Genomic DNA, 20,615 nt, shown 5'->3' on the forward strand with positions numbered 1-20,615 from the left:
ACACCACACCACACCACCCTCTCTGCCCCACCGAATACACATCCACATCCTGTGTGCGAGACGACCCAGCAATCGGTGTTCATTATGTCATAAGTAAGGCAAACATTTTGATACGATTCGATACGCTTCAGACACCGTGCCAGAGACATATTCGAGTGTAGTATTCGAGTACACAGCATTTGCTCGAGTATATTGTCAGTGTCAGTACAAGCGAGTTATTTCGGCAAACAAAATTCTCCGAAACGTTAATTTAATACCAATTACCGCCCGCAACTATAACCGTAACTATGCCGGAAACAAAAACCAATACGATCCCCAGTCCCAGTGATGGACGCGACAACGTCGAGGATGGAATGGCGGCCGCCAATCGACTGGTGGAAAGCCCCACCCATCCGGCGACGCCAACCAACAGTCGCCGCCAGCCACGCAGCCGTCTGCCGCAGGGACGGCGAGAAGTCACCGACTTCACGGCCAGCCAGGAAGTGAAGCTAAAGGCCGGCAACATGCGCATGGCCAAGATCCAGATCAGTCTGGCCAATCTGCGCACCGAAATGGAGGAGACGAACAAGCAGCTGCGCAACCTCTGCAAAACCATCAAGGTCGACGTGGACGCCGAGTAGGGTCATGCGAAGGGTCATCTTCTGTTAGCCAATGAAATTATCTGTTGAAAAGTAGTTAATGTTTGAGATAGATGTTTGAAAAATTGGTTGCTGTATCCAAATTTGAAGTCCATGAAATATTAATGTATCTAATTCTTAAAAATAATACAACGGATTGGCAAGAATCTTTGAATGTCTACTTTTAAGTGTAAAATCTTGTAAATAGCGAACACTTTTGGTATTTTTAGTACTTTAAAGTTAAAATAAATCAGTAATTATTCTAAAGTTGCATCTATTAAAAGCATTAAATAGCGATTTGTAAGAATATAAATACACTACGCTCCATAGAGCCCCAATTGCACGTATCTGTGATAATAATTAAATGAGGATAATGAGGATCTCGCACGAGCAGATCTATTGGTAGGTGTTTAAATAATACACAGTGCAATCAAATTAAACCTTATGAATTTTCTTTTCTCGAGACCAATTTCAGCTTGTAGACCTCCTTGAGTAGCTCTTATTTATTTCTAAATTTTAATTCCACTGTTTCGTAAGTCGAAAACACTTCTAAAGGTAATTTTGGCATGGATATTTTCCATAGAACTAACACTCCTTCACTTGCTATGAAAATAAAAGCTGGCAGCTATGAAACTAAAAATTGGTTGCCATGAAACTTTTAAAGCTGGAGGCTATGTAAATAAAAACACGGAAACTACGCAGAGAATCGTCTCAGCTCAATGTTTTTGTTGTTGTTACTGAGAGAGCAATTAGGAGGTATTTCTTGCTAGGAGAGCAATGGAAAGAATGAGAGCTTGATGAAATTATACAAGGTGGTCCGCACCCGCAATGAGCTCTCTTTTCGGGTCGTATTTTGCACAGTACCACAGCCAACTTGGTTCCTCTCTCTCAAAGCGCACTCAGTACTGCTGAGAGTAAAATAAGACCCGAAAGAGAGCGATAGCGGACCACCTTGTATAATTTCATCATGAATGAAAGTGTGTGCAGTGCCTGAGAGAAGAAAATCTCATAGATTGTAGTTCAAACACACAAAAAGAGTAGCCACCCTGTCCAGGGTGAAAGCTCTCTAATTTACATACATAAAAAACAAGGAAAAACCATTTTTTAATATTACCTTTCTTTTGCTTTTCAGGCGGTGCTTTGGCAATCTTATTACCGAAAGAGCATCCAACAAAAAGCATTCGTCTGCTGTTCCCAGAACCAACAAACAGAGAGAGAGAGAGACAGGTATGTGTACGAGTATATTGTATACAAAAGTTGCATTCATATGTTAATACCTATAAGTTCCTGCCTCATTCTGTGCCCATGTGCCCTCACCGCTCTCGTATTCTTACCTCCAAATTCCTTTCGAGCATGGGGGAGCTTTTGGGCGGAGAAGCCGGCGTGATGGCTTGATTTAAATTAAAAATTTATTGCATATTTTTTTGCGCCACCCCCCCACATTGTATATTGCTTCTGCATGTATGTCTGTGTGTGTAGGATGGAAAAAATATATTTCCATGTGTGTGTGTGTGTATAAATTAAATTTGTGTGCGCCGGCGAACGCGCCCAGGGCCAACAACCGGCAACATGCATGAACATGCCATGAACTCAAATTTCCAACGTCAACGGGTTAAGGATGTGTCCTGGTCGGAGGGACAGGTATATGGTGGTAGCGAAGGGAAGGGACAGAGGCTAAGGAGCCCCGCGGTGGGTGCTCTGTCGAGTCAAGTCGAGTCGAGTAGAGTCGAGGGTCTGGCGGTCTGGCACTTCAGCAACCGTTTTGATTACTCGCATGTTTTCGCGTGCAACTAAATTAGCGCACGTGTAATCAAGTTCTGTTCGTTGCAAAATACAAAAAACCCAGCGAAAAAATACGAAGAAAATTTACATTGAAGCTTGTATAAAGTCTTTCCTCTTTCTACCCATCCATTAGCCCCGCCCCTGCTCGTGCTGAAGGGATTCATATTTTTTGGGGTTTGTTGTCAACAGAATGTTCAAAGTAAAGTAATTCGTGAGCTCGTGTATTCCTTATTTTGTAAGCTAAAAATGGGGGAAAATTTTGCTGGTACAACACCATCAATCATATCATAAAATATTAAACATAATGAGTGGGAAACTTTGTGTTACCTTATGCACCTCTTCATGGCACATAATACTCGTAGTTCCAGGCGCCGATTATCATAAATAGTGACGCTTACAATAGGTATCCACGGAGTGCCTTATACTCTATAATTGGGAAGACATCTACCGGTAGAATCCGCTAGGAGGAGCCCGCTCTTACAGAGCAAAATCTCGCTCTCTCGCAAAGAACCCCTTTTTATATTGATATCTTACTCATATCGGCGCGAGCGAGTGAAGCGAGTGATCCGGGGGTTGGCGCACGACCAAAGCCAGTGTGCTGGCGGTTTTCCTCCTAGTCTTCCATATTCTTCCAACACACTCTTGCTATGTGTTCATGCTAGTTATTTTATTTAAATTATTTTATATGAAAATCCAGCAATATTGATCGTATATGTGATCTATATGATCTACACTCATCGGCCCGATTTTCGACGAGTAACGCGACCATGTAGAATTAATTGAAACACCTTCTTTTTGTGTAATTTGAGAGTGCAGTCCGATACGAAGTTGATTTCGGGCACATAGCTTGGGATCACCCTTGTATCGATTGTATAGTCCTTGATATAAAATGGTGTATTCTGGAACGATAATATCATGAAGGGTATATATTTGATGATAGTCCGAAATTCAGCGGCAAACCTTTTTAAAAGGACAATGAAAGGGGAAATTGGAAGCACGTCGTAGCTCATCGGCAATCATTTTCATCAAATAATTCGAATATATTGATTCCAAAGCATCGCAATAATTAATTTCCAAGGTAGTATAGTTGGATACCGTTGAGCCACGCTTTATGCCGAATATATATGTTCCATTGATGCCATTCAGAGTGTTGGCCAAGGTGAATTCTACGGAGAATGAGCTTGAGATTTGGGATGTTCGATCCAAACGACAGCTGACATTTTGCATTAGTCCAGGCATGTGATTGACGCACTCCATCTTGGTGAAGTAGGCATCCATCTAGTGATACGAGAAAATGATTTTCAAACACTTGCAGACCTGATGTGTATCTGATATCCACCTTTGCCCGAACATTGCCTGTCAGGATTGTCCAAATAAACAGTGCAATCACTCTTAGCCGGCAGCCAACTTTCATTTCAATGGATCCCTTAGACTGAACTGATACACATTCTCCCAAAATTATACCTCATGCCCAACCTTTTGTGATTCCAAGTTCTATAGCAAATTGACTTTTGATTTAGTTTTAAACGCCCAAAATTAAAAAAAAAAAATACATTTTAATTACTGTCTTCATTAGTTGATCCAGTGTTTGTTGCTCTACCTATTTTATGCCCATATTACATGGGGTTTCCAATGGAATGAATGAACTTATTCACAACTAAAACTGCTTGCTGTCATGGCAGATGGCGACGTTTGTATTCGTTTTTACGAGTAAGCCCCCATAAGCCGTGTATCGCAATCCACGAAGAATCCCTGTGTCCCCAGGCTGATAAGAGCTGTGTACTTTATTTTGTGGGTAAATTAATATATGATATCATGACCATAGCTGATAAAACATACATCTGCTGCACTCCTATTAGGTATTGTATGGACGATAAAAAAGATAGCTAGAACTGATGGTTATCTAAGATTTTTATGTGGGGTGTAAATCAGTATGTAATAAAACTTTACGGCCTGAAGAAACTTTTTAAGCAGTGGCTGGACTTTCAAGTGGACCAAGCGGAAAAAAGCCAAAGATTCCAGGCAGAAACTCAGACCACCTCCCGAGGAGCACTCCTGCATGACGCGCGATAAGAAAGAATGCAATTTAGATATCTGTAGACACTCACACATGCGGTTGATCAATTTTGAATTTATTTGTCGACGGTCTATTACGTTCTTGGAATAAATCTTCCACGCGTTACGGTACGCGCACCGATTCCGTCGTTGTGCAAGTACTCAACCACAGATCGGAATGAGCCAAACGGCACGAAAGTGGGAAATTCCTCTTCATCCACATACATTTTGTCCATCGTATAGTTAAAGTTCTGCAGGATGATGTGATTACTTCAATTATTTTCATCGAAAACATAGCCACCTACAGCTCACCGCTTTAAAGGGACAGCTCAGGTTCGAATGCTTTTTGAGACCCTTTGCGTACATGCTAAACAAGCGATTTCTGTGACGATCTCCGAGGAAGAGACAGGCGTCCACTTGAACATCGTATAGTCTCATTTTCTTACTATTCTCCTTCGCAAAATCCAATGTGGCATGGGCACCCACCGAGTCTACGGTACGCTTCAACACCATCTGAGAGTCAACGTAGCTCCGATTGTTGATCTGGGAGATTTGAAACTCGAACGTTTCGATAAAGTCTGGGTCACACGACGACACGATGATCTCATCGAGGACAAAGCGAAAATTACGCTCTGTCCGCACATCCTTTGACATGGAGAGTAGAAAGAACCAGCAGATCCAAAACACAGTGCCCATGGCTAAGGGTAGGAATGTACTCGTGAGGTGCTTGCTATATATCTGTATTTATTTGCAAATTCAGGCGCCCATGAGATCATTATTCATATGGTCGTCTGGCGTCCATTTGAATAAATGCATGAATTAAAAAAGTCTGAAAATGTATTTAATATTAATTGAATATTTATTTTATTTTGTTTTTACAAAAAGCATTTGTGTATTATTATAAATGAGAGCAGACTGCAGAGTCAACAAAATGGTTGGCTGGTTCCCCTGCCTCGCACGCTCTCCTCCCCCTAGCGGAGGTCATACACCCAGAGAAAAGAGTCCTGACATTTTAATATTCAATATTATTTTGTGAATTTAAAATCTGTCCATCAAAGGACAATATTTACATGTTCATATCAAACATACCTGAGAATATATTTATATGACAATATGTATTTGATTAGAAATATATTTAATATTTAAAATAATTATATTTCATATTTCAATTGAATATTTTCCCATTTATGTTAAATATATTTCCTACAAATTGAATACATTATGTTTTATTCTAAAATTTGTTATATTTTAGCTGAAAAAGGCTCCGTATTAAAAATACTATTTGATACACTTATGATTAAATCAAATAGAATTTTATTTAATTTCATTTTATATATTTAAAAACTGAATACATATTTAATTTTAATATATGTTTATTTTTTTTCTCTAAGTGTATGTATGAATGTATTTTTCATTTGGAAGAAAAATGTATATGAAGCTCAGGCATACTACTCTTCAATTGAATACAGAATTAACATAAATCATCAGAATATACAGGTACATAAAGAAACAAAATTTGGATCTATCCTAGTGTCGCGTCTCGTGTGCCGTGACAAGTGCACTCATTCCTTGATTGGTTTATAGCTCGAAATGAGCCTTACGGTAAGAAAGACGGAAACTCCAGCTCATCAAAGAACATTTTGCTCAGCGTAGAAGTAAACTTCTGCAGAAGATGATGGTGTGATAATTAAATCTAAGATTCCAGCTTTTTAGCACTTACCGCTTCGATCGGACAGCCTAGATTGGAGTGTTTCCTAATACCTTTTGCGTAAATGTTAAACAATCGAATCTCAGCTCCAGTTCCCAGGAATAAACAAGCCTCAAGTTGTATATTATACTTGATACTTGACTTTCTGTTTGTTTGGCTTTCAAAGCTGTAGAGTATGACGTACAATCCACTCTTTGAGATTATGCGTGAATAACAAATGAGCGTCGACGAAGCTCCGATTATTCATTTGGGACAGTTGACACTCGAGTTTTTCACGCTGATCTCAACAAAAACAAAACCACAGTTTCGTTCCTCTATTCTGCCAACAGATCCAACACTGATGTATTATACAGATTAAAGAGCTCATTGGAGTAAAAAATCATTTAAATATTTATATAATTAGTTGATTGGATGGCTCGATATTTGGGGGAATTACATTTGCATTTGTGCCATTTAGTAAAAACACTGGTCCCACATGGGTCGTAAATTGTTTGCCCGATATTCAAAGATGAAATGGGTAGGACAGGGGTATCTACAGGTAAGTGTTGAGGCCCGTGTGCCTTCAATCAGACTCTACCTAATGCAGATGGCTCTCGAAAACCATTATTTGTGGAGACAAGGTAAAACTGGCGTACTTTTATAGTTGAATCCATTTTAAAGGTAAGAAATCCTTTTCCACAGATTGTATTTGGCATTTATTATGAAACTTTTCGTTCAGCATCGGAACTCAAAGTCTGGGTACAATTTTTCCGCGGATTTTGATACGCGCACTCAATTTCTGTTTGGTTGAGTATTCGATCAGGGCCCGAAAGACGCCCAGCGGTATGAAGGAGGGTAATTCCTGTTCATCGAAATAAAGTTGCTTAAACGTGTAGGTAAAGTTCTGCAGAAAGTGTTTGGAATAACAATGGAAATAGTTGTTTAAAATGTTGTTATCTGACACCACTCACCGCTTTAAAGGGGCAACTCAGGTTGGAATATTTTCTTAGGGCCTTGGCGAAGATGTTAAACAATCGATTCTTATGGGACATATCGAGGAAGAGACACGCATCCAATCGTACATCGTATAGCCTCATTTTTGTATTGCTGCTTTTCCAAAAATCCAGAGCGGTACGTGCAGACATATCCTTAAAATTACGTTTGAATATTATTTGGGCATCTACGTAGCTCCGATTATTCCTCTGGGACAACTGAACCTCCAACTTTTCCATCAAGTCCGGATCTCGGTCCGACACGATGATGTCATCGAGAACTAGACGAAAGTTGCGGGGCTCTGTCCTCACGCCATTTATTATGAGAAACCAGCAGATCCAAAGCACAGCGATCATGGCTGATGTTAAGAACAGAATGCTAATTGTGTCCGCATTAACTCTCTCCTGTGATTTGCAATTGCAGGGCCACAAGATCGTTTGTTATTAGGAAATAATCTACTGAAGAGCGTCCAATTGATTCAACAATTAGATACACTAGTATTTTCAAATAAATGTTTTTATAATTAGTCAATTTTCTGCTTCCAAATTTCGATTGATTTATCAAAGAAATGGCAGGTATACATTTGTATACCCTTGCAGAGAGCTTATTTAAAAAGAGAGCTACTAAAAAATGTACGCTGCAGAAGATCTCTCACTCTCTCTCTCTCAGTGTGGCTTAGCAGTAAATGGTAAACATGTCGCTGGCGGAGCGAGTGATATGCCTCAGAGAAATAAAAGAAATATATATTCTATACTCTCGTTTTATAATCGGTTACATTTCGATTGCATAACATGAATGGTTTTTAGATTAAAATATACATTTATTTCCAATGTTGAATCTAGTTCTTGGCCGTAAATTTCCCGGACGTAACGATGCGCGCACCCAATTGTTGCTGGGTAAAGTATTCGGTAATCGTACGGAATGTACCAACAGGAATAAACGATGGTAGATCCTGTGTCTCCAATTGCCAATTGGTAAACGTGTAGCTGTAGTTCTGTGATAAACAAATATTAATCCAATATGAATCGCACTTTTGAATGACGTTTACTCACCGCCTTGAAGGGACAAATGAGATTGGCTTTCGTATGCTTTTTAAAACTTTTAACGTAAATATTGAACAGCCGATTCTTGTGGGCAGTTCGCAGCAGGAGACATGCATCCAGTCGAACGTCGTAAATCTTCATTTTCTGATTGTTTGGCTTCCAAAAATCCATGGCAGTACGTACACTTATCTCGGAGACATTTCGCTTGAGCATAAACCCACCGTTCACGTAGCTCCGATTGTCGATGTGGAACAGCTCGCACTCGACCTTTTCAAACAAATCTGGCATCCAGTACTTTATGACGAATTCGTCAAAGTAGACTGACATTTCCCCAGAAATGACTGGCTTCATGAGGCTGATGACCGATGAGCTGATGATGATCCAAAACAAAGTGTTCATGGCTAACGCTTATGCTGTAATGCTCGTTAAAGCCAACAAAGTCATCTGAAAAACGTATTATTTTTATAATTATTTATTTATTCTATTAGTCGATAGATAGTTATTTATATAGAATGATTAGATGATTGGAATTATCCAAGCGGAATGATATATAGGGACAATGTTGGTTCTGAGACAGATGTATCAGAATATTGGAGGCAGATAAATATAAAATTAAACAAAAGTAGGTCATTCGGTGGAAATATAAACACAACTAACAGTCTTGGTAACTCTCGTTCTCTCCATGATTTCCCCAAATGCAAGCCGTACCCCCGAAACGAACTGTATCTGGAAGCGAGGCGTGGCCTGAGCTATAAAACTCCCAAAATTTATGTATAATAGAGAGAAAATGGAAACAGCTAGTGCCCCAGCTAAGAATTTCCAATGCTGCCCAGCCAAGCTGTAAATTTTCACATTACTTAAGCGCTTTTTTCAATTTCGTATTAAAAAGTTTTCGCCTTTTTTCATTCTTTTGTCTTTGGTCCACACAGAGAACAGACAACAGACGCCAAAAGGAAATTCCGAATTCGTTTTATCAAAGATTTCAACAGAACGCATTGCATTTTGTGATTCGGAAAATAAATAAGGAAAGAAGGCCTAATTTATAAGACCAAACTATTAGAGAAAAACCTGCATTCAAAATGTATATAATTCTCAATATATCTTAATCAAAAGCATTGCGCGGCGTGTTTCTAAGTTCCTGATACCGTCGATAAAGCTATTGATTTTGCATCTCTCCAGAAAGTCGGTTGAGACTCGCTCTATGTCTGTCTATTTATGGCCTTATCATTATTTAAGTAAATGCAAGAGGCCTTCCCTCTGGGATCCACTATGTCTCCTGGCCCTGCAAATGATCTGGCAGTTCAACCCAGTTCCCAGAGGAACTCTCCTCCACCGCCTCCACCTCCAGAGAAGATCATCCTTCTCCCCAGTCCAATGTGCGTACCTTGATGACAAATTGCATCCTCTGCTAGCAACTGACTACCCAACTTATTAGATTGATGAAAGGCTCAAGTCTTCTTATAATCAATGTACATATGTGTAGAGCTCAGTTAGTAGTCTTTGGTAGTATTTCAAACTCGAGATTTAAGCGATCATCTCACTTGGTTTTTTTCCAGTTTATTGAGTTGACAGCAATGAGCAAACAGGCATGCCAGCAAACTGTTGGGGCTAGGACTGGTAATAATTCTATACAGTGACATCAGGCCCTACTCAATCGTCCATTCAGTTGCATGTGAGCCAGAGGCTTTGACTGGTGCTGAAAAACGAGCTGCATGCGGAAGATGCATTGCGGTAGGAGTTCGGGCAGGACTTTTTCGTTCAAATAGGCGCGGGTCAGGGTGTAGTTGAAGTTCTGTCGAAGAGTTCGTAATGCAGAAACTTGAATACATATCCTGAAGGTTAACTTACCGCCTTAATGGGACATGCGGGTCTCGTATTGACAAATGAGGCATAACTGTTGTAGAATACTCTGACAAATCGATTCTTGTACCCATTACTGATCATTTGACAGACATTCAATTTGACATCGAAGAGCCGCACCTCCGGCAGTCGAGGACGACTGATGTTCATTGATGACCGCATCGTGATTTCGTTTACTGTTTTGTTGAAAATCAAGTGTCCCGATAGATAGCTGCGGTTCTGCTCCTGCTCGACGTAGGCACTTTGAGAGACGATTATCCCGGGATCATCGACAGCGAAGCTGAACAGATCCACCTGCAGCACATAGGAGGCAAGGCAGCAGCCGAAATATCCCCCGACAGCGAGTAGATATAGACGAAGAAGCACCATCTGTTCCACTTGATAACTGGCTGGCTGCACTGACAGAACTACGATTAAAATGGAGGGGACCGTGCGACTCCATTGTGCCCGGCAATTATCCGCTGCGATGGCGGAGGCAGGCCCTAATGGCTTTTTAAATGGTGTCGTCTGGTCCAAATTGCCACAATCTCTCAATATGTCAACAATACGTATTCATACTCGTGTACTCGTATACATACATTCATAATTTCTGCCAGCTTGTTTTTGTAAATTTTTTTTGGGTCTTTGAGGCGCTTTCAAAAAATACATTCGTATGCACTAAAGTAAAATGAAAATGTTTCACGTGTGGCAGGATTGAGAGTTGAGAAAGCGGCTAAGTACATACAAATGAAAAAGGGTACAGAAAAAAAGAAAAACCTAAAAGAGAAATGAAAACGAGTAAAAAGGGAAAAGAAAGCAAAAGGAAATGGTATATCAATGAGGGTACTGACGGTGATTGTACCCTGTTTTCTGAAACTACAAGAGAATAAAATAACATTAGCTATAATCATATATGGAGGATGGATAGTGCCCCGCTTCGTTCGACCAATAACTAAAATACAAAGTATAATACATGAATAGAGCTCAAAGACTGTAAAAAGATTAAATGATGTTCAAAAGAGAACACCTTTAAAACTCTTATGTAGAGTACTATTGTGTCTAGTATACCTTATGGCATACCCCTTCTAAAGTACAGAAAACGCAACCCAAAGGATGTCAACAGAAATGTTAATAACACCAGTGCACCGCCAACGCAATCGCCATTGCCTTTGCCTTTGCCAAGTGCTGCTCCCAGCCAGGTTGGGGATGGGGAACGCAGCTGTGAATAAGGATAAGGATAAGGATGAGTAGGAGCTGAGTATGAGGATGTGCCTGGTGCCTGGTGCCCACTGAGGCAAAAACAGTGGCCGTAAAACAGAAAATGCAAAGCGCAGCAGCCGCAGCAGCCAGTAAAGTGAAGAAGCAGCCCGTCTGACGGCCCAGTCGAGTGTAGTTCAAACATCACACCTACCGTTGAGCGTCTACCGTCTGGGATCTGGGATCTGGAGGGTCTAGAGTCTCGTCTGCAGATGGAGCTGTGGTCCATATTATGTAAACATTTGCAGGGTTTCAATTTTTTTTGTAGCCTGTCTTCTTCCTGCCCCTCCTCTTTGATTCACACTGGGGCTGTGCCGTGGGGGCCACAATTTGTTTTGTAGCCGGCTTTTGTCGGATTCCCCGGGCACCAACGCACTCAATCGAATACGTGTGGGGGTTTTAGCCCGACAAGTCAGAGATGAACTGTTTTTGCCTTTAATTCTTGGTGGTATTTTGCGCCAGTGGAAACAGTCGAAAGCCCTCAACAAGAATCAACAACTTGATGAAATATTAATTCGATTGAATGGATTTTCATCACGTGCAATTATTTTGAAAAAGTGAAAAACAAACTAATTTTCGCATTTTCAAATAGCAATTTCCCTAAGTGACCAATTTGTTTGAATGCAATTAAAACCACCGAGGACTCGTACGAGTAGGTCCACCGCCTTTCCGACATTTCCATTTGCATGACAAAGTCGTTGGTTCTTCTAACGCGTTAACCATCGTACTGAAAACTTTTGTTGCGTTGCACTTTAAATATACATATCGCCATATTTGTTATGCAAATTTGTGCAATTTTCATTCATTCGCCCCCCTCCGCCCCGCCCGCCACATGCGGATTGAGAAAAGCAGAGCAGGCAGCCCTAATTAGGCTTTTGTGAGCGTGTGAGGGCTCATTTCATATGCAAATTGCAGTCGATTGGTTTCGCATTACATAATTAATAATTCAATGAGAATGCATGTCAATCACACGCACGAGTACAGCCGCAGCCACAGCCACAGCCACACCCACACCCACACCCATCTAGTAACGAGGAGACGGCAGAGACCACCACTTAGAGGACCTGGCAAATTGTGGTTCTGTGGTTCTCATACACCGAATAGTTTTACCAACTGCTGGGTGTGAATATTCACAAGTACGGGCTACTCGGAGCACCTCTTGCCGCAGTTTCCATGGGTCTACTGAATTATTACTGGACCTACCATAACATTTTCCATACCTTGGGGGTATACTTATAGAAATTTCAGTATATGGCACATTTGCAATAGTTTCGACAGGTCAGGACAGAGGTATACTTATGGAAATTGCTGCCTTTCTGCACAAGAATAGGTCATCCCGGTGTCCTGCCAGCGAATATAATATGTACTTGTAATATATGTATTTGTCCCACAAGTACGTTTCCGATCCAAACTGAGTGAATGATCCAACAGTTTGGTTGCTATTTGTGTCCCCAATTTGTTGACTTCTCCTCAAAATAAAACCTACACGTATACAATGGTCTTTGGAATCTGGAAATTGTGTGTGGGCGCATCTATAAATAGGGGCGCAGCCTCAAGGCCTATTATTTTTTGTGCAATCAATAAATTTTACAGTCGAGTGCACAGGTGCTGCCGCATTTGGTAGGCACTGGAGGGGCAACAGCTGAACAGCCTTATGGCACTTTGGAGCCATTGGAGCCTCATTGGAAGATGTGGCACCGACTCCTCCTGCAATCCTTTAATTTGTTTCATTTGTGATTTCGTTTAAGCCACGAATTTTCGGCTGCTTCTTAAGCATATTACAGAAGTTGCACCGCGCCTCTCCCCCTAGATCTCAAGTGGCCCCCTCATGTCAGCAAACACTCGTTAAAAATCACTTAAAATTCCATCATCATAAATTTGTCAAAAATTGCACACTCGTTCGCTTCACGATGTGCGCTCGAAGCTCGAAGCTCAGAGCGGCAGCCTTAAAGTGTCGACATTAATGCCGTCTTTTGTCTACTATCCACAGTTCCGTTTCCCCAGCCCCCAGGGGGGTTCTGGTATATGTTTTTCACTTCAACTTCATTTTCCGCAGACGAATGTCTTAGTTTGCCAAATTGTTTCTGTGGAAAATCGTCATTTACAAAATGCCATTTCAAGGTCACAGAGAACTTTATTTCGTTGTTTTTAGCACATGTTTCACAACAATTTTTGTTCCATTTGTTCGGTCATTGGAACTTCAAGATACCGTCAAATGAATCAATCGTGACTCAATCTTTAATTTCTACCGTCACTTCTGACTTTCTTAATCACTATACTGTCGTAATAAAAACTTTATAGATAGGAGAAATCAAAAATCTGAGTACATAAGCTCATAATTACTTACTTTTCAGTCGCCTATATTGACTGATGGCACTTCAATATTTGTGTAGATTATGATATTTTTCAATTAAATATTAGGTATTTTATTGACTGATTGAGAGATAATTTCTGTGGGGGATCTACATATCAGATGGCCTTCACAAATGGTACCTTGCAAGGCGTGAAAATCTCTCTTAGAACTAGTAGTAGAGAGAAAACTCGCTCTGTCCTGCTAAGCCACACTGTGAAACTTAGGGAAAATTGATTTTTTAAACAGAACTGCGATATTCCAAGCATTTTAAATTGGTGTGAGCGACTCCATAGTCAGGAGCTTGTTCGGTGGATATTTTCCCACTCAAAATTGTATAAATAAATGTATATGATTTTCTTATGGTAAATGGTTTGGCTTAATGGCTGCCTAGTCGGTGTTTTCAGCACACACTGATTTGTTAGAGGAAGCTTAAATGACGCACAATCGAAATGCAAGTGCCTGGGCCACACTTTGTGCATTTTAAACGTGGATCTCTTAGCGGAGCCCTCCAGTGTATGACCCTCTAAAAGATCTTGCGTATGAGTTTTGGAATATAGCGTATCAAGGCACAGGCCACGGCAAATAACAAAATATTCCCCTTAACCTCCTTTTTGGCCAGCGCTTCGATGTCACGCATATCGGGGTGCAAATCGCGCATCATCTTGATTGTAGAACTGCAGAATATTTGAAGGTTCGTCAACATTCACAATGATATTTTTTTAGTTTAACTTACGTTTAAAGTTTTATTTGAATTCAATTTTAGTTAGTTAGTTACCGGAGCTGTTTGGTTTCCGACTGTCGAGAAACTTTGACGCGTAAAACAGGGCTGCGTTAAAATACTATTTCCACCAAATTGCAAAACAGTGTTTTCTACTAAATTTACTATGGAAATTGTCCAAGAATGATTTCTTTTGATTTTTTTGGTATTAAAATAGACGCACTATGAAGAAAATGATTTAGCTTATTCCCATTTTTCTGCAACTTGTGTGGTCACACTGGTGTGCAGTGAACAGCTGACTGGCAGAATCTATTCTATGTAAATAAATATGTAAATTTATGTATATTTGCCTGAAATAATTAAAAAGTCTTTTGACCATGCTGCGCATACGAATTAGGTTTGCTGAGAAGAGCTTCCGAACTTTGTCTTTGGTTCGCGTCCGCTCCACATCCTTGCCTGGCCCTCCCGAATCGCGTAGCCTCCGAGAACCTATTTTTCTCTGAACAGGGCCATCTAATAAACAGTTCGGTAACGAGGATTTGGCTTGTCTATGCAGCCATCCACAACACATGCCACAGACAGTTGTCATGGGTTCGAGCGAATGCAACAAAGGCGCTAGGAAATGGACACCTGGCACTGTCCTGTTTCCTATTTGTTAAGATGGTTCACACAATTCTTCTATTAGGTAAAAAAAGCTGTATAAGTAGCAATAAGAATTTAATCCATTAAATTTAGTTAAGATACAAATAATTCATTCAAAGAAATAAGAAAAGAAAAGAAAAGGAACAAGCCGTTAGCTACTTCGAACAGTCTCCAAGTCGCTCGATCGTCTAGGGAATATTGTTATATTGTAATATTGGTGTTTTTAATGGCTTTGAGCACCACTTCATTTAAGACGTCCTTGCGTCCACTTATTGGATGCACAATGCGAATGAAACGCACACGCCGGCTCCTGAAACGGATATCCTGCCGGGGCTCGGAGGCTGTAAGTTTGATATTTCCGACGCCATCCCAGTTGGTCATGTCACAAGAGATCTCCACGGTGCAGTTGAGCGTGATGTTTTTTTGAGTACTTTCGACTAAAATGTTATTGATTATGCACCAGAACGGCATCTTGATTACGGTCTCATTATTGTTGACCATGCAACAAGTCTGCCAATCGTTTGAGGCCAGGTCTAGGCCTGGACAAACCCCGGTACGGAATTCCAGATCCAACGGACTGAGAGCTTTCTCGATGGCGTCGAGTATTGTCTCCGGGTCGAAGATACCAGAGGGACGCACCACAAGCATCAGGTCTCGGACAGAAATCAGAGGGAGACGTACGAGCGAGATCACCGACTTGATGTCCACGCAAGGATTGTGGCGACTCCATTTGCACACCGCTTCAAAGATATTCCCTTCGTAGGCAAGGAAAGTGTCCCGTTGCAGGACTTCCTCCAGCAATTCCTTGGACAGCGTTTGGAAGGAGTCGTGCTCTAGCAGTAAGTATCCTTTTTTGCACATGAAATCTAGGCATTTCGTGGCCAGCTCTACAAGATTGAATACGCGCGCAGTATCCAGTATTGTGCAGACGTTGCTGACGGCCAGATTCTTCTGCAGGTGACTGTCTATGTTCACCTCGACTTCCACCAAGCCATACATATTGGCCAAACCGAGCACTTTGAAGATTTCATCCACCTCCAGTGTGGATAGTGGCAGAGTGCCAGTGTAAAGGAAGCGCAGGATTACTTTGAATGCCTCCAGCGGCGCCTCCAGCCAAATCTGATCATCTGACTCGCACATGCCACCGGAGAGCAGTTCACGGAAGTACTGACTGCGACATATTAGAATCATGCGGTGCGCCGGCAGGCGCTGATCCTCCACAATAAACGCTACGTCCGAGTAGAGCTCGTTCATGAAGAGACTGTTCAAATCAAGAGCCAACAATATGTCGCCCAAGTTACGGTCGAAGGGGACTGAAGAGAGTGCGCGTCTATTCATATTCGTTACTAGATTTCTCTGTGTGTTTGGACAGTGTGTTTTATTGATTTATCTTTCCGTATTCCGTATATTCTGTTACTTACTTACTTTTTCCCTCAGAAATTAATTTTTGTAAGCACAATTTAATGTCACTCTTTTCAATGTTAACTTGGCTGTGATAAAATATATCGATTGATCTTATCGATGCATTGAATAGACTGCGATATTATGTGCATGCATGTTAATAAATATTTATTTTGTTTTAATCGCTTACTATTTTGTCAACAATTGCTGCTGTTTATAAATTCCGTAAAAATTGTTGCTGTTTGCATTAAACTTTTTTATATTTTTGACTGCTTTTATTTTTTGTAATTTAATGTAGTTGTATGTCTCCATCCCTCAGGGCTGCAATAGCACGTTTATTTCAGGGACTCTGCCCTTAAAAGTTAAGGAGATCATTCGAGTTCCTGTTTTGGCCAGTCTGGCCAGATGAATTTCCGCAGCATTAGAGCTGGAAACACACGAGAGTGGTAGACCTGGCTGTCACACCCATGCATAAACTCGTAACTACAATATGAGGATATCTGTGAAACTCTGTACATGGCCCAACTCTTGCCAAATGGCCCAAACCCCAGAAACTTCTTCAAGACAAATGAGTTTTTCTTTAAGACCGTTCACCGTCTGAGTTTTCTTATGACAACCTTTAGTTTATTACTTTTGGTTTATGTTTTCGTCAGTTGGCCAAATGTTTTAGTTGTACGTAGCGGCAGCAGTGGCAACAGCAGGGGGCACCTCCCATCCACAGCTTTTTGTGGCAAGGTCTTTCCCTAGCTCCATGGCTCCATGGCGACTTCAATTTTTGGCAACAAAATGCAGTCAAAAGTTGCTGCAACAGCACAAAAAAAAATAAAGAAATAACACCAAAGAAAATCCGCCCAAGGCAAAAAGCAATAACAAAATATTATTATCAAAATCATTCATCATGTGGCTGCAGGCAATAAATTTTCGGCTTCTTGCTGCGAAATGTAGCAACAACAAAAGAGGGAAGAACTACAATTATTGTGGTGGTAGTAGTACACGTACTAGTGGTAGCTACGGCAGCTAACTGTTAATAAATCGCAGTTACAGATATCAGCCAACAGTTAGCACAGTTCGCAACAGCGGCAGTGGCAGTGGCAGCGGCAGCTGGTGCGGCGCCACAGACTGCCCAGAGTGGGGTTTCCTTCCAAACGCGGACGCATAAAAGTTCGGGGCCGTACCCCCGAAACGAACTTTAACTGGAAGCGAGGCGTGGCCAGCGCTATAAAGCATTAACATAAAACTCCCGAAATATATGTATAATAGAGAGAGAGAGAGAAGAAGGAAAATGGAAACAGCTAGTGCCCCATCTAAGAATTTCCAATGCTGCCCAGCCAAGCTGTAAATTTTCACATTACTTAAGCGCTTTCATCAATTTCGTATTAAAAAGTTTTCGCCTTTTTTCATTCCTTTGTCTTTGGTCCACACAGAGCACAGACAACAGACGCCAAAAGGAAATTCCGAACTCGTTTTATCAAAGATTTCAACAGAACGCAGTAGATTTTCTGATTCGGTAATTAAATACAGAGTTTTTAAGGCCATTATTATTAGAAATTATTAGAAACTCCAGCAACACTTGGCATTCAAAATGTTTATAAAATATCATAAAAAAATATACATTCTATACGATTTTTAGCATCATTTGAGTAAATTCAAGCGGGTTGGTATAGATAAAATTGAGGCCATAGAATATAAATATGTATATCCGCTGTCAGGAAACCACCAGCCACCTTTCAGTGCCAATTCCAGAGTCCAGTTCGGAATAGGACGGAGAGAAAGTGGAAGCGATCTGTGCACGCGGCAATCGTCGGAATCAGGGTTTCTTTGACATCATCTTTGAGCATCGAATGGGGCCGAGGATTGAAGAAATCCTAGACGATCTTCACAGGCTGCGCATTGAAATCAAGGAAATCCGAAACTCCGTTTTTTTGTTCACTTATTCATTAAAAAATATAAATTTTTTAGTGTTTTTGGCCTTATCATAATTTGAGAAAAAGTAAGCGAGATCTCGTAGTTATATTTCTGCCAAGAACCCCAAATAATGCCGTAATCGCCACTTGTTCCACTTTTACCGTCTTCATAATATTTTCCATTAAGAAAACTGTAATAAGAAGAAAAAATTAACATACAAAATTCGTAATATGAGTAGCGTTAATTCAGCATAGAATATGTGTACCTTTGTGCGCAATAAGAAAACCACCAACCGCCTTCATGATGTTTCGCGCAATTATTTTTCTCACTAGTGTCATTATCCCGGTCCAAAGTGGAAAACTTCATGTTTAGGTGATAATTCAGTGAATCGCCGGCTGTTCCTGAATATTTTCCCAACGATTTCAGTTTGTAGTCTTCCTCTTCGCTTCCTATTTTAAAATCGTCGTATCGAGCATAGCTGGTGCTTCCATTAACATGCTGGAGTTGGATGTACAGCTCGTGAGGCTGGAGCAGGGTCATTTGATGGATTTTTTCCAGTCCCAAGAAGAAGTTTTCCCGTAGGTCTCCGAACCCAAGTTTGTAGTCGATCCAGTTTCGATTAAAGTCTACAAGGCCGTTGACTCGTCTCTGGATGACCGTCCAGCCAGATCCGGACACACTGGAATTGCAGGGCACAACGAATGGATCTATTCCGGGCAAACTTATGGTATGGATTTTAGTGGAATTTGTGAATGGCAGACAACTGCTTGCCTCCGAAATGCCTTTCAGCTTTTGTTTGAGGGAATTCGCTTGATCCTCCAGTTCTCTGATTGATTTATCCTTTGATTGAATTTGGACCTCTCTAGATTGAGTTTGCATTTCCATTTTTGAGATCTGGTCTTTCTTGTCAAAGATTTCGGCCTCACGATCTTTAAAATCTTTCTCAATTTTCAAAATTTTGATGGCTTTCAGGTGCAATTCAGTTTCCTTATCTTTCAGCTGTTGATACGAGCTCTTAATTTTGGCATCCGTCTGTTGTTTAAGATGCTCCATCTGTTTCAGCATCTCGTTTACCTTAAGTTGCACCTTGAGATCCTCCATCTGTTTACTTGCCTGAGTTTCCATTGACTTGGCAATCTCAAGCTTGCTTTCCAATTGGGCGATGTAAACATCTTTCTTTCGGATTTCATCCTTGAGGTCGTTAATCGATGCATCCTTCCCCTGGCATAGGGCCGCGTACCGGAGTAGCGGCTTCACAACCGGATAGCAAATGGCGCCACACCGCTCATCGTCCTCATCGCGGGTCACCTCACAGTGCTGGAAACGGAATACCCAACCAATTAGTTCATTCAATTGCAATTTCCCAATGCACTGAGTTCTCACAGCACTCCTCTCGAAGCTATTTTCCGTTGATAGAGTCACGTCTGCTTCTACTTGCAGGAAGAGAAGCACCAGAATCCAATATATTTGCATGACTATTCCCGTTGAAAGACTTGAATCAGACTGAATGCAGGATGAGGGGCTCAAGCCTTCTTATATATCAATTCTTATCATCCCAAGTCATAAATCAGGCTTGCATTGTTTTCGTTGTTTCATATTGTTTTCGACATAACAATTAGAGCAAATCATATATATTTACATACATTGCATTGTGTATATTATCATGCATTTACGCGTAGATCAGAGTTGACTTCGAATGGCATCCTTATGTGAATTTTCAGATCCTGTTCAAGCTTATTGCTGATAATAGAATGACACCATACTCAGTATTATGTACTGTCAATCTATGTGCAGGTTCTTATCAACGAACCTTTTATTATTTATTTATTTGATTTATAATCTTTCGTGAATTTCAACCTGAGGATTTTAATCGATCTACCTAAAGATCTCAGGCCCGCCTTATCTGTTTACAGTCGCGGAAATGCTTAACACCGGATAAGTGTTGTAGTCTTCCTTTCTCGCTCTCTCTTTCTCTCTCCAGTATGGCGCCCCCTGGCGGAGTGAGCGAGATGTAACGGCCGGATGGTACTGCGTTGGTGGGCAGAGAGCGAGAGAGCTGTATAGAAGTACTTAGAATACAGTTCATATATTTAAAAGTTACAAAAATAAATCATCAGCATTCAAACCGGGTAGAATGGTGTCGCGGGATGTGTACGTGTCAGGACTGGTTTAACGAGCTAAAATTAAATGTATTTGCAGTAGAATAGTAAACCCTAATGGATACTTATATGCAAAACATGTTCGTAAAAGCCAAGCTCATTTATAGTATAAGAATTATATTTTATTACAAGAAAAATATTGCGTAATAAACAATTGAGCAATA

General features: G+C 40.8%; 9 protein-coding genes across 10 annotated transcripts in view; 2 read left to right on the forward strand and 7 right to left on the reverse strand.

Annotated features, from left to right (window-relative positions):
- Positions 1–20,615, forward strand: part of LOC6593833 — a 50,270-nt gene that overhangs the window by 16,489 nt on the left and 13,166 nt on the right. For both annotated transcript variants that reach the window (XM_026987985.1, XM_026987986.1), the window contains exon 3: positions 1,750–1,844. The gene's annotated coding sequence lies outside the window, so the exon portion shown is untranslated. The remainder of the gene's footprint in view (positions 1–1,749; positions 1,845–20,615) is intronic.
- On the forward strand, positions 140–784 carry LOC6593481. The gene has a single exon (XM_002018884.2). The coding sequence runs from the start codon at positions 288–290 to the stop codon at positions 618–620; it is 333 nt and encodes a 110-aa protein (XP_002018920.1). The 5' UTR covers positions 140–287; the 3' UTR covers positions 621–784.
- On the reverse strand, positions 3,134–3,677 carry LOC6593480. Its single transcript, XM_002018883.1, has 2 exons — positions 3,360–3,677; positions 3,134–3,298 (listed from the first exon to the last, which is right to left on the reverse strand). Exons 1-2 carry the CDS (start codon positions 3,675–3,677, stop codon positions 3,134–3,136), a joined length of 483 nt encoding a protein of 160 aa, XP_002018919.1.
- Positions 4,550–5,150, reverse strand: LOC6593479. Its single transcript, XM_002018882.1, has 2 exons — positions 4,767–5,150; positions 4,550–4,705 (listed from the first exon to the last, which is right to left on the reverse strand). Exons 1-2 carry the CDS (start codon positions 5,148–5,150, stop codon positions 4,550–4,552), a joined length of 540 nt encoding a protein of 179 aa, XP_002018918.1.
- Positions 6,890–7,490, reverse strand: LOC6593478. The gene is made up of 2 exons (XM_002018881.1): positions 7,113–7,490; positions 6,890–7,045 (listed from the first exon to the last, which is right to left on the reverse strand). Exons 1-2 carry the CDS (start codon positions 7,488–7,490, stop codon positions 6,890–6,892), a joined length of 534 nt encoding a protein of 177 aa, XP_002018917.1.
- On the reverse strand, positions 7,972–8,576 carry LOC6593477. The gene is made up of 2 exons (XM_002018880.2): positions 8,187–8,576; positions 7,972–8,128 (listed from the first exon to the last, which is right to left on the reverse strand). The coding sequence occupies exons 1-2, from the start codon at positions 8,574–8,576 to the stop codon at positions 7,973–7,975; spliced, it is 546 nt and encodes a 181-aa protein (XP_002018916.1). The 3' UTR covers position 7,972.
- Positions 9,728–10,571, reverse strand: LOC6593476. The gene is made up of 2 exons (XM_002018879.2): positions 10,026–10,571; positions 9,728–9,969 (listed from the first exon to the last, which is right to left on the reverse strand). The coding sequence occupies exons 1-2, from the start codon at positions 10,404–10,406 to the stop codon at positions 9,817–9,819; spliced, it is 534 nt and encodes a 177-aa protein (XP_002018915.1). The 5' UTR covers positions 10,407–10,571; the 3' UTR covers positions 9,728–9,816.
- Positions 15,188–16,324, reverse strand: LOC113565414 (BTB/POZ domain-containing protein 9-like). Its single transcript, XM_026987333.1, has one exon. It carries the CDS (start codon positions 16,322–16,324, stop codon positions 15,188–15,190), a length of 1,137 nt encoding a protein of 378 aa, XP_026843134.1.
- LOC6593475 (angiopoietin-related protein 7) lies at positions 18,314–19,765 on the reverse strand. The gene is made up of 3 exons (XM_026987334.1): positions 19,676–19,765; positions 18,558–19,609; positions 18,314–18,482 (listed from the first exon to the last, which is right to left on the reverse strand). The coding sequence occupies exons 1-3, from the start codon at positions 19,763–19,765 to the stop codon at positions 18,314–18,316; spliced, it is 1,311 nt and encodes a 436-aa protein (XP_026843135.1).

This window comes from Drosophila persimilis, unplaced genomic scaffold, assembly GCF_003286085.1.
Source record: "Drosophila persimilis strain 14011-0111.01,24,50 unplaced genomic scaffold, DperRS2 tig00000124-arrow-pilon, whole genome shotgun sequence".
Classification (NCBI taxonomy): Eukaryota; Metazoa; Arthropoda; class Insecta; order Diptera; family Drosophilidae; genus Drosophila; species Drosophila persimilis.

What these genes read in the sequence shown, in the direction of transcription:
- LOC6593481 (XM_002018884.2), top strand. Translation starts at nt 288, where the DNA reads ATGCCGGAAACAAAAACCAATACGATCCCCAGTCCCAGTGATGGACGC.
- LOC6593480 (XM_002018883.1), bottom strand. Translation starts at nt 3,677, where the DNA reads ATGGATGCCTACTTCACCAAGATGGAGTGCGTCAATCACATGCCTGGA. An exon ending in TTCATTGTCCTTTTAAAAAG is followed by an intron (nt 3,299 to 3,359) that starts GTTTGCCGCTGA and finishes TTATCGTTCCAG; the next exon opens with AATACACCATTTTATATCAA.
- LOC6593479 (XM_002018882.1), bottom strand. Translation starts at nt 5,150, where the DNA reads ATGGGCACTGTGTTTTGGATCTGCTGGTTCTTTCTACTCTCCATGTCA. An exon ending in TGAGCTGTCCCTTTAAAGCG is followed by an intron (nt 4,706 to 4,766) that starts GTGAGCTGTAGG and finishes ATCATCCTGCAG; the next exon opens with AACTTTAACTATACGATGGA.
- LOC6593478 (XM_002018881.1), bottom strand. Translation starts at nt 7,490, where the DNA reads ATGATCGCTGTGCTTTGGATCTGCTGGTTTCTCATAATAAATGGCGTG. An exon ending in TGAGTTGCCCCTTTAAAGCG is followed by an intron (nt 7,046 to 7,112) that starts GTGAGTGGTGTC and finishes CACTTTCTGCAG; the next exon opens with AACTTTACCTACACGTTTAA.
- LOC6593477 (XM_002018880.2), bottom strand. Translation starts at nt 8,576, where the DNA reads ATGAACACTTTGTTTTGGATCATCATCAGCTCATCGGTCATCAGCCTC. An exon ending in TCATTTGTCCCTTCAAGGCG is followed by an intron (nt 8,129 to 8,186) that starts GTGAGTAAACGT and finishes TGTTTATCACAG; the next exon opens with AACTACAGCTACACGTTTAC.
- LOC6593476 (XM_002018879.2), bottom strand. Translation starts at nt 10,406, where the DNA reads ATGGTGCTTCTTCGTCTATATCTACTCGCTGTCGGGGGATATTTCGGC. An exon ending in CCGCATGTCCCATTAAGGCG is followed by an intron (nt 9,970 to 10,025) that starts GTAAGTTAACCT and finishes ACTCTTCGACAG; the next exon opens with AACTTCAACTACACCCTGAC.
- LOC113565414 (XM_026987333.1), bottom strand. Translation starts at nt 16,324, where the DNA reads ATGAATAGACGCGCACTCTCTTCAGTCCCCTTCGACCGTAACTTGGGC.
- LOC6593475 (XM_026987334.1), bottom strand. Translation starts at nt 19,765, where the DNA reads ATGCAAATATATTGGATTCTGGTGCTTCTCTTCCTGCAAGTAGAAGCA. An exon ending in ATAGCTTCGAGAGGAGTGCT is followed by an intron (nt 19,610 to 19,675) that starts GTGAGAACTCAG and finishes TTCCGTTTCCAG; the next exon opens with CACTGTGAGGTGACCCGCGA. An exon ending in TTTTCTTATTGCGCACAAAG is followed by an intron (nt 18,483 to 18,557) that starts GTACACATATTC and finishes TTCTTATTACAG; the next exon opens with TTTTCTTAATGGAAAATATT.